The sequence below is a fragment of the Stylophora pistillata genome, chromosome 7 (assembly GCF_964205215.1).
Source record: "Stylophora pistillata chromosome 7, jaStyPist1.2, whole genome shotgun sequence".
In the NCBI taxonomy this organism is placed as follows: Eukaryota; Metazoa; Cnidaria; class Anthozoa; order Scleractinia; family Pocilloporidae; genus Stylophora; species Stylophora pistillata.
Window position 1 is genome coordinate 25,878,650 of NC_142525.1, and position 11,484 is coordinate 25,890,133.

Consider the following 11,484-nt stretch of genomic DNA (forward strand, 5'->3'; position numbering starts at 1 on the left):
TGTGATTATTTTTATAAATTTCACAATTGTTTTGCTACCTTTCTGTTTATGTAAATAAATCTTAAAAGATCGCAAGATCTTCAGTAAAATTGCCGAAAGCTAAAGGCGCCTAATCACGTAGGCATATTTGAAAATAAAAGAATCATCCTTAATCAAAGCGAATAGTTAAAAAAAAGGCGTCAGCGTGGCCCTTGTTGAAAGTCTCGTTGGGAATTTGCTTACGAAAAGGTTTCTTAAGTTCTCAGAGCGGAATCGAAATTTTCTGCAGTAATCGACATCGTCACTGTTTTCTGGACCTCTTGTCACACTGAACTGCGCATGTCCCTGCGTGAAGCGCAAGAGAAATATTCCATGTCATTTTTGTTTATCCCAGAGCGCACGCACATCTAAAAATAACAATCAAGACAAAAAGGCGAGTTATTGTTTTCAAGTACACTGTTTTATTCCTTTCTCAAATTCCAAGACTGACAATGCATGCTGAAATTTTCGCATGTATAGCATTAAAGGAGAGATAACGTCGATCATTTTCGGTGTTTTTCTTTTCAGGAGACTTGCACAAGGTAGTTACCGTTGAAAGCTTCTCACCAAGAGCTGCGACTTGTTCCTGAAGTCTTCTTTTGTCACTTTCAACGACTGACCACGAGAGACTTGTTGTAAAGAGTTCACCTTTAAGATCATCACAGTCCTTCGTCAGGAAGAGGACTTGCTCGCGCAATTGCTCAATGGTAAATTCTTTATCGGTTCCTTCACGTCAGTGTATCGGTGGTCATCCATAATGCTTTGTACCTCTGCTAATTGTGTCTTTGCAATGCCGTCTAACGCCTCAATATTTTGACGATTGTTTCCAGTGTAGTTTTCAAGCTCAGCCTTCAGCCATTTCTTCTCCTTTAGGGCCTCAGCCAGATCAGCCTCTAAGCGCTCGACTTTCTTGTTGAGCATCAGTATTTGCTGGTGGTTGTCCATTCTTTCTTGATCGCAGATCTTGTAGGAGACTTGAAGCTCAGATGACTTCTTGTAATATTCCTGAAGTTCATCGTTTAAGCGATCATTGTCTTCGTTAGCGAGCGCCAATTCCGCTTCGACCTCGCGAAGAGCTTTCTGAATCTGAAGATTTTCACCATGCAGACTTTCCTTCTCGTCCTCTAAGATTTCTACATACGTTTGGCTATTAACTCTGGTCCAACTGACTCCCAAGTTTCAACAAGTGTGTTTTCATTCCGGGTAGTAGGTACCACAAGTTCTTCGTTCTCTTGCTCGTTCCTCTGCAGTGATGCCTTTAACTCTGCAATTCTGCACTTTGCATGCCCCAACTGACTCTTGAAGTCTTCATTCTCTTGACCGAGCAGATCCACTTGAGACTCTAAGTCGGCCACTCGCACGTTCACACCTATTCTGAAAATCTTGCGTCTCTGCCACCTCTGTTTACCCAAAGACTCAAGGGAATTCCTAGCTTTTTAAGCTTACATATGCACGTGAATAAGCACGTGAATGAGAGGAAATTTGAAAGAAACAGTTTTCTTATGTAGCTTATTTCCTCAAATAAGTCCGGGCCCTTATTTAAAATTTCGGCTAAAAGGGGGGGACGCGCTTATTGAAAGAAGGGCGCTTTATTAAGGGGGCGCTAAAGGGGGCGCTTATTTTTCTCCTGTACTGAATCCATTTAAAAACTTATATAAAGAGAAACAGTTTTTCCTCGTGTCCCTATCGTTTAAGAAAGTAAGGGAAGAAAGGAACGCTTGTTTGACATTATCGCGGCCAAGAGGGTGGACGCTTATTCGAGGAAATACGGTATATCACATGACCTGAAATACGTATGATGGACGATCCTCGCAGTAGATAGCGCTATTTAGGCAATAGCGAAAATCAGACCTGAAAAAAAATCAGGCCTGTACGGGATTCGAACCACTGACCTCTGCGATACTAGTGCAGCGCTCTACCAATTGAGCTAACAAGCCAACTGGGAGCAGGCCGTTAAGTTGATTCGTAATAAACCCGTGAAAGTAATAAATGAGATACAATGAATATATGAAGTTCATATATTTTTGAACTGCGGTATTAGATACGTATGATGGACGATCCTCGCAGTAGATAGCGCTATTTAGGCCTGATTTTTTTTTCAGGTCTGATTTTCGCTATTGCTTAAATAGCGCTATCTACTGCGAGGATCGTACATCATACGTATCTAATACCGCAGTTCAAAAATATATGAACTTCATATATTCATTGTATCTCATGACCTGAAATGGTAAACAAAACATACAAGCTAAAAGGATTCATTGTTTGAAAAGGCGCCAACGTTGCCCTTGTTGAAACTCCCGTTGTGAATTTTCTTGCGGAAAAGTTCTTTTGAGAGCTAATAAAGAGCAGAATGGAACTGACTTTTCAGTAATGCAGCCAGCGTCTTCCCAGCAATCGCCGCGGCATCGTCAGCGTTCTCTGAATCCTCGTCACCACTGCACCTGTCTGTACTTCAAGCACAGATGATATGTCCAATCTCAGTTTTGTTTATCTCAAAGCGCTCGTGCATCTAAAAATATTAATGTTTTTTTTTTTCAATTAGACTGTTTTATTCTGCGTACATTGGTCATTTATCAAACAACATTCCAAGACTGATATCCATACTGAAAGTTGTTTATATCATTCAGTCGAAATGTCCACCATGATATTTTTACGGTGACTGGGGACTACAATTATTTGCAAGTTCTTTTGGATTTGAAAAAGTAGTGCTATAGGATTTTATAGCATGCATAAGTTAAAACTGAGGGCTTGGCTTTGTTTTATAAGCAATACTTTTCTCTCCTTAAATGCCTCAGTTATCCTCTGTTCTTTCAAAATAAAATGCACTTAACCATACTTCTATTCTCCAGTTTGGCGCATTTATTCTTTTTTTTTTTTTTTTTGCGATAATTTGAATATCGCTCGAGGAAAATGGACGTCAGACATTTGTGCTGCCATGAGAAGTCATTTTCTGCCGAGGGAAAATACTATTCTTCTACAAGTTCATTGATTTCTCTTAGAAACATTATTTCAGATTTTATTTTTTAAATAGCAATCTTTTCTTACGCGTTGTAAATGAAAACACAACATTACAGGCCATTGCTCAGTTTTCACCGGCACACCAGCAGATGATAAGGTACAATCCCCGGAGACCAATTATCATTTATCGCCTAGGAGAGGAGGGATTGGAGGATTTTGGGGGGAACCACATGTTCTTGAGGGGGAGAGGGGGGGAATCAGTCGACACCAATAGAGGGGGGTCAAAAAAATATTACAGGGCCCTGTGTGGGAGGGGGGAAGGGAACGGGCGAAAACGTTGAGGAAAGTGTCTTCAAGGTAAATATTTTAAGACGATCCGTTGTAAATTCTCTCTTTCGTTAGATTATTTTTAATCACCTTTCATTGGCATTAATAATTTATTTCCTATTAATGCTATGCAAATAACGCGACTTATAGTGAACGATTAAGAATCGCTATCAGCTGCTTGTGTTTACAACAACGGCGATATTTTACCGCAGTGCAGACTCCACTCTTATTTACTGGGAAAATGAAGGAGCAGGAAAAAGTGAGTGTTGTATTTATTCATTGATTCAAGGATAAATCCCCATGATTATTTGTGTTCATTTCCATTTCGTATTAGACAGGCCATGAAAACATCTATGTTATTGCATGGTGTCCTTAGAAACAAAGTATGTTCTGCTATTTTCATTCTGTTAATTTAACTGTTGGACTACAATTTTCCACCAAAAAAAAAAAAAGTTTGCAAAGCATGTCTTAAAGAAGAAAATCTCGTGTTGGATCGCTTAGAAGGCTAAAATCGCTAAACGGGAGGACAGCTTGTACATATAACGACCAGTTTAGCGTAAAATTTCCTGAATAATCTGATTTGTTCTATAGTGTGTTTATGTAAACTTGCATGTAAAAACAACTGATTTTAGATATGCAAACGTTTCAAGGTATAGATATTGGCTGTGAGGCAAAATTGGAAATATTGATTTTGGAGAACTCTCTTTTAAACAAAAAACGATTAATCAAATATTCACGAACAATGAACGAAATGCAGGTACAGTGTAATTTAGTCTCCATGAGTCATTTGTACCGAGTTTTCCTCTGTTTGAGTTCATTGCGAAGTATGTCCACTTAACATTTTCCTCCAGTTAAGGGTATCGCTGTTTAAAGAGTGATTTGTTTTGGGACTGTAAAATAGAACATGTTTCACTGTGACTAAGGAGATATTCGGCAACCAAAACATTGGAATTCTCTAAAATGAGATAAGAGCTGCGTATTTAGTATCGACAAGTTTGTTCACTCCATCAAATTGCGACAACTTTAAAACCTTGAAAATTTGTTCTTGTCTCTCAGAAATAGAAAAAAAAGCGTTAAATATTGAAAATATTGACAGCGCTCGAATTAATATGCAACGTTCAGGATTTTCCGGCCCAAACGCCAGGCACCTGCCAATCATGTGTGATTAAGACAGTCCGATAAGATTTGATTGGTAGAAAAGGAGGCAATAATCCGTAGCCTGGATAGAAAAAGCTTAGGGCCTTGAGATAAACCATACGACTCGAAATGCCAATATTGAACTTCAAAAACAGTACATCAATTTCACTGATACTACCCGTATCTTTAGGAAATATCGCCTTAAAAATAAAGGTGACGTGTATTGTTTCCTTATCAACTCATGATCAAAGACCTCAGTTGACTTCCGAATCTGAATTCGACTGGTGACAAATAATAACCTCTGGTTTACGACTAAAGCGAAGTGGACCTTGTTTCTTTGTAGTACAAAAAATACGCTCTCTATATAAGTTTATTCTTGATAACTCAGACCTGTTTTGATCTTCCTTCCTAAGGGGGGTTTGTACTGCTGGCCCCGGATGTTCAAAGGATGCCGGGATAACGCTATACACTGGATAAATCTCTATCCGGTGGATAGCGCAGTACGTTTTGGTAACACTTATCAGCTGGAGAGTGATTTATTCCGTTGGATAGCGTTATCCGCCCTTTGAACAACCGGAGCCTGGAGGTTAACTGTATCATAACTTATACACAAGCTAGAATTAATTTTTTTCCGCCAATTACTCATTTCGAATGATCTCAAAAGCAAAAATTTTTTTTCTCTTGTTAACAATGAAATTTACGTTACTTACTAAAATCGACTTCTTTTCTCGGGCTGTTTTCATAAAGATGAAATCAAACTGTAAGGAAAAATGATATATTCGCCTCAAGGAAATCTGCCGAAAAAACTTTGACAGCTTTTGTCGCAATCTATTTACACAAATGCGACGTTTTCCTTGACAATTTTCACAAAGATTTACTTTAGCATTTTAAAGTATTCCCAAAGAAATATTTTTCTTTTGTTAACCCTAAAAATTTTGTAGGTTTTAAATGCCAGGATACAATATTTGTTCAACACTCATTTGTAATTGGACAGCGATCACCATTCTAAGTTCTGATTGTTTGCGCCGGCTTGAAGAAAACAATACTCGTGTCAAAGGAAAGCCGCCGCAAAGTGATCCCTTTCCACTTTCCTTGATTTGAAGGTGTCATTTGACAATTGATGGCAAACGAAGGGCTTTTTTATTTAGTCGTTGCGCAGAAACTTAATATGTCTACCTGAATTAAGGATAGCTTTTCAGGTTTTAACGATTCATCGAAACTCGATTTTGCTTTATTGGAAATCAACTAAATTATCAAACCTCTTCACTCCAACGATCCCAAGAAGCTTGATAGATTTAAGGATGATTTTTAGTTATCAACAACATGGCGGAAACAAAAAAGCTATGGTTAAGGCTTGTAAAGGTAACGAAAAAAGCTTTATTACAATTTTTTCCCGGCGTCCATCCTTTCAAATTTTTTTCCGGCGGTTTTTGGTTTCCGTTTATCAGTTATCTTGGCTTTCTAGCGAAGTCTGTGCTTAGAAAAGAGCACGAGCCTTTAAGGCTGTTTTCTTTTTCTACTGAGTAGAGATTTTAATAGTTTATTTTTGCGCTTAAGATAACACAGCCTTGTTTTGAAACTACATATATTATGCGCGTGATATTTTCGCTCATTGTTTGACACAAAATTTTATAATTGAAATTGCAAACTAAAATTATGCGTTACAAGCTTCTTTTCCGAGCGGAGAATGCGCCAACTTTTTAACACCTAAGTAATTTTCTACTAGAGTATAATAAAATTAATGAAAGAAAATTTCGATTCTGGCCTGCTAGCTAACACTACGAGAGTTTTTATAAAGAGTAGGCCAAGAAGTTTAACATGAATTGGTGTTCCCCTTTTAGGCTTCTACTCGGCGGAGAAATTACAAAAAGGTAAGAGCCACATCTTTCAAGTGATTGAGTTATTTCGGCTCGGCCATGCAAGAGTTATATTTTAATTCTACCTGATAGAGTTTTTCTCTGCCCCATCCTTTTGGTGACTGTTTTTTGTCTCGGTGATGATGTACCCTTATCAGACAGCAACACCAACCTGTTTCCTTTTTTATCTATTTTTTTTTTTTTTTTTATCTTTGTCTTTCGGCTGTTACAGACCTGAAAAGCTTGCCGTACTGACGTGCAAACGCAAGTTGTCAAAGATTGGCAGGTTCAGGCTCTTCTCCATTTTGGTCTCTTTTTTGATGAACAGAGAAAGGTACTGGATACAAGCCTTAAGCCCTTGTGATTATGGACGGATGTGACGGAATACGAGGCGTTAATTTGAATCATTTTAGCATCTCAGCTAAACGAAATAGAATAAAAAACCTTTTAAAAATCGTCTTGCGTGGTAGAAAAGACACCAGAGAAATTAAGTTTAACTCTTTAGTGACCGAGGACAATAGAAAATTATGAACTTAAATCGGATCGAAAATGATGAATACGAAGTATTTAAGCTAATACCAATTTTACAGGATGGAGAATCCATTATGGAGCTACTTAGAGAGATCCATATCAAAATGGCACACAATCCTTATAACAACAGTGGAAACGTATTTGTGGTTTGTTTTTCCTACCACAAGTCGAAGGAGAGTCGATTTGCTCGAAACCCACCATGGAAATGCAATTTTTCTTTGGTGTCTTATAAACGTTTCACGACAATTTTGAGATTTTGGCAGAGTTTTAAAGCACAGTATAAGATTATATCTTTAAATCTTGTTCCTCATCTGCCCAACAGACTATCTTGGTCACATTTTTTTGATTTTGAAGTGTTGACATCCCGGCCAAAGTTTTCTGTCCCTTTTTGAGGTTTAAGAAAAAAACAAGCAGGTATTGATTACGAACATAAACAGTCTGTTGACAGAGACAAAAGTTTGAGGTTAAAAGGCCAGAACGAAGACGGTTTTGCCATCCTTATGCAATGTCCGGCATTATCACTGAAATTTTTACACCACGGAATTTCAGAACTAGTTCAGCAAGGGTAAGATAACAAAGATTGTGTAAATACTTAAACTTGCAACGTAATTTTTTTTACCTCACAAGTTAACACAGAAGTAGTCGTCTCGCTTTACAAAGGAAGTTTTCGATATCGCTGATCTTAGCACTATACCTTGTAACGACTTGACTCGCCGACGAGTTCCGTCTCTTTCTCACTTTGTCGGCCAGTTAGTAGAAGAGCCGTCCGAGAAATGAAAACTAGCTGAGGTTGTGCCCCCTTCACATCGCTGAGACTTTTTTTGTTTGTTCTACACTGATTGTTTAACTTCCAGTTTTATCACGTAACGAATTTAGGAATGAGGATGTTTATGCCGGAGAATGTTTCATGAAAGAGTCTAAACGTTCTCTTTCCCTCAAGCCGAATTAATCATTGGGTTGACGATTTTCAGTTATTAACTATGTTTTCGCAGAAATATAGTCCTCATCATGAAACTGATAGTACGGCTGACGTACAGTAAGCCCCAAAAAATTCTGTCGAATCTTTAATTTGTAAACATGTGTTCTTTCGAGTATTTCCTGAAAGGATAAAATTGTAGCTTTTAATCTGCCCGCAGTCCTACGACTCATACTTTAATGACATATCTCTGTTTGTTTTAAGGTATATCTACATTCATTACTTCCCAGCATTGAGGCAATTTTCTGATTAAAATTATTTTTGTTCTTCGGTCATCACTGGGGCATTGAGCGGCGGTTTGCTTTCAACAAAACTGATATACTACTTCTGAAATTACTTTCAGAAATAAAACAACGTATTAAAAATTTACATTCATCTTTTACTCCAATATGAAACCATAGTTCACGTTCGGTTATTTTCTCGAGAAACCAGTTTATTTGAACGACAAGATTTAATACCATTCGTGGCAAGAAAAAGAAAAACATCTGCCTTTGCGGTTAGGGTCAGTAGTACCTTTGTGTGTGTGTGTGTGTGTGTTTTTTTTTTTTAATTTTTTTATTCGTTATCTGTCTTTAATCCGGCTCATGACAAGCGCACGTCTGAACTTCTCGGCCTTTTGCCCTTCTCTCACATTCCTGCTTCTCGAGTTTCGACGCTATTGTGAAACGGTCTGGAGAGGTTTTGTTTGGCTCACGTTTCCGTCACAATACTTGAGATACAATTTAGACAGCAATATGTTAGGCTCTTCCAGAACGAGAACACGCTGATAAAGTACCAGAGTGAATTCTGAAGAATTCCTTTACAGGATATTATGGTTTAACGTTGGATACTCCTAAAATTGTCTTCGTAGGAAAATTTCTTAATGCACGAAATTCGGAATCAGTGGACATGCGGTCGTCAAGAGCAAAGAATAAACATCCCTTTTTTAGCATTTTTCCGCGCATAAAAATTGGAAAGAAGTCAAAACGATGGGCTGAGGAAGTTTATGTTTTTCCACAGAGCCGAGCAGTGTCAGAGACTAACTTGCTGATCCATCTAAATCGCATTTTGGATTCCTACGATGATGACCCGAAAGTCGACTCGGTCATTGCGGAAAACGCCACATTAAAGACTGCCAAAAAGATCCATCGCCTCGACAGGAAGGACAGACACCAGGATGTACAAGACGCTTGCCAAGTACACGACGTATCTCTCAAGGAATCGTTCCTTAAAAGTTGCGAACAACTTGGAATTCCTCCTTTAGCAATGACTTACTTTCTCGACAGAGTCGCGGCCGGTGAAACAGAACTAATCATGAGAAATCTTGGGTTGGGTCCCACGGGTGCCGTTGCTGTCGCGGACGCCTTGTCACGAAATAGGAGTGTCACGCGTTTAGACTTGTCCCTCAATAATATTCAGAATAAAGGCGCTACGGCTGTCGCAAAATTACTCGAGGCAAACAGTCTTATAACTAATTTGAATCTTTCAGAGAATAAGATAAGCAAAGATGGCACAGACGCTCTCGGGAACATGCTGACTGTGAACGATTCTTTGGCAAGACTTGACATTTCGCGCAATGGACTCACTGATGATGATATTCAATTTTTCAGCAACGTTTTACAAACTGAAGACTTTCTATCTGCGCTAGATCTTAGTCATAATTCTTTTGGAGTCACTGGAGGAGAGCACTTTGGTGAAATGATCGGGAAAAACGTGTCCCTTCGTGAGTTGAACCTAGGATGGAATCGCTTGGGCGACTTAGGAGTCAAACAGATTTGCGTGGGCTTAAAGAAAAATCGAACGCTTGAGAAACTGGATTTGTGCTGGAACGAAATTAGCCACGAAGGCGCAAGATACATCGCAGAATCTTTGGAATACAATGGTAAAATTACTGAGTTAAATCTCAACAACAATCGTATTACCGACCGCGGAATGGAGAAAATTGCAAGGGGTCTGGAACTTAATGATACTGTACAAGTCATCAAAATTGGTTACAATCTGGTCACTTCAGAGGGAGCATGCGCACTGCTAAGATCGCTGCTGAAAAACCCTGGTAGCGCAGTAGAAACTGTTCACGTGGCTGAGGTCGAAATAAACGACGTTATTAAAGAACTCTACCTGAAGCTCAAGACGCGAAAATCACGATTTCGCCTTCTTGATTTATTCACAGCCAGTGGGGATGTGTATCACTTTGTTCAACCTCAAAATCCAATGATTGTACTGGATGCTTATTTAAAACGAAACAAACTGACGGCGTACAAGTATAACAGCCTTGAGGAGGTAGAAGAAGAAGACTAGAACATTTCTATGAAGAAAAACATTAACAGAGAAACAAAAATAACTTTAAACCTGGCTACAGGGGCTGGAAATTACAGTTTTCTGGAGATCTTCAGGACCAGTCATTAATTATCACCCAAGGGGGGAGGGGGGTCGGAGGATTTTGGTTGTGTCACTATAAATTTTACCTTATACTCCCATAAGCTCTGTAATATTCTTATGACTTCTGTTCATTGGCAGTTAATTGGCAGCTAACTTTCTATAGTCCTCCCTTGTACTCTTTGGCGATTATCGATTCCCCCTTTTCCCCCTAGGTGACCCTCCCGACATCTTCCGACTCTTCCACCCCCCTCCCCGTCGGCAATAACAAATGAATGTTCCCTCACCCTCCCTCACCCTTGTACAATGTTGACCAGATACTTTGTTGAACAGAACTTCTTCTTATTTATTCAAAATTGTATGCGGTCATCACCAGATTTCTTTCAAGCATTTTGCAACGAAGTTTGTCCAAGGCTGCAGCGTTCATTTACAACGATGTCAACCATTTCACCCACAACAGAAAAAAAGTTATCATTACAGGGTCAATGAGGGGCGATGAGGAGCAAAAGAGAGTATGAATTATTGTCTGATTCAGCCCTATATTATTCGAACGCAAACAAAAAAACGAACAAACAACAAATAAATAACAGGGCCGTCAGCGTACGAAAATAATTTTGAAAAGCTCGAAACCGCTTGATTTTAGCCCTTTTTACCCGCAAGATCTCATTAGTAATTCTCTTCACTGTCTCCCATACAGTTCTTATGATGTTTGTTCAGAGAATTTGGTATTGGATCAATTAAGGATCCCTGATTGATATGTTTTCTTTATTCTAATCACTTGTTTTGCTTGATCTTGTGTTGATCTTGTAAGGAGAAAGTTTGTTTTGCTAAAAGGAAACAAAACATTGCATCAACGAAAGTACTTTATGATTTTGAACTCCCAAATTTTCAGACTCAGAGTCCACAAAATGCAACACTTCCTTTGAACCTTTCATTTTTCCAGAGGCGTAACTAGGTTTTTTCAAAAGGGGAGATCAAACTTACGAATTTCTGCCCGAAGCGGCTTGGGTTTGATAAGGCGCCACAAATAGAGCTCCTTTGCAATGGTGGGCGTGATTCTTCGTCGTATACGTTCATGCAAATAAACCTTCTTGGCCTCGCTTTTAAACATGTCGTGTTGAAGCCAAGAGGGCTAATTTACATGGAAATACAATAGTAGAAATCGAGCCCGCCATTCATACACGGGGTCTATGGAGTATCTACCATCATTACAGATTTATTCCATGAAAGTTCTTCGGATTCTATCGTATTCACGAACCGGAAGTGTGAATTTTGTTTGCCAAGCATGGCGTGCGGGGAAGACACGAGCACCCTAGGCTCCCTTCC

At 39.0% G+C, this 11,484-nt stretch overlaps 2 protein-coding genes across 8 annotated transcripts; one reads left to right on the forward strand and one right to left on the reverse strand.

Annotated features, from left to right (window-relative positions):
• Positions 1-472: 472 nt before the first annotated feature.
• Positions 473-1,197, reverse strand: LOC111335984 (uncharacterized; the record flags this gene model as incomplete). The annotated part of the gene is made up of 1 exon (XM_088726459.1): positions 473-1,197. A coding segment is annotated over one exon (507 nt), but the record flags the coding sequence as incomplete, so codon positions are not given.
• A 2,169-nt stretch (positions 1,198-3,366) lies between these two features.
• Positions 3,367-10,932, forward strand: LOC111335612 (uncharacterized). Of its 7 annotated transcripts, XR_015989869.1 has the most exons (4): positions 5,131-5,802; positions 6,282-6,311; positions 6,529-6,630; positions 8,803-8,849. XR_015989869.1 is itself a non-coding variant. In XM_022941590.2 (3 exons), exons 1-3 carry the CDS (start codon positions 3,545-3,547, stop codon positions 10,078-10,080), a joined length of 1,326 nt encoding a protein of 441 aa, XP_022797325.2. In that variant the 5' UTR covers positions 3,464-3,544; the 3' UTR covers positions 10,081-10,932. The 7 variants fall into 7 exon arrangements, 4 of the variants coding, with proteins under 4 accessions (XP_022797325.2, XP_088584435.1, XP_022797307.2 ...); XR_002695369.2 differs by lacking the exons at positions 5,131-5,802; positions 8,803-8,849 and adding an exon at positions 3,367-3,562 and having other exon boundaries at positions 6,529-6,752; XM_022941590.2 differs by lacking the exons at positions 5,131-5,802; positions 6,529-6,630 and adding an exon at positions 3,464-3,562 and having other exon boundaries at positions 8,803-10,932.
• The last annotated feature ends 552 nt before the right edge of the window (positions 10,933-11,484 follow it).

Excerpts from the sequence above, each read along its gene's own strand:
- LOC111335612 (XM_022941572.2), top strand. The coding sequence starts at position 5,764 with ATGGCGGAAACAAAAAAGCTATGGTTAAGGCTTGTAAAG. Across the intron at positions 5,803-6,281 it reads TATGGTTAAGGCTTGTAAAG|GCTTCTACTCGGCGGAGAAA; the intron begins GTAACGAAAAAA and ends TTCCCCTTTTAG. Across the intron at positions 6,312-8,802 it reads GGCGGAGAAATTACAAAAAG|AGCCGAGCAGTGTCAGAGAC; the intron begins GTAAGAGCCACA and ends GTTTTTCCACAG.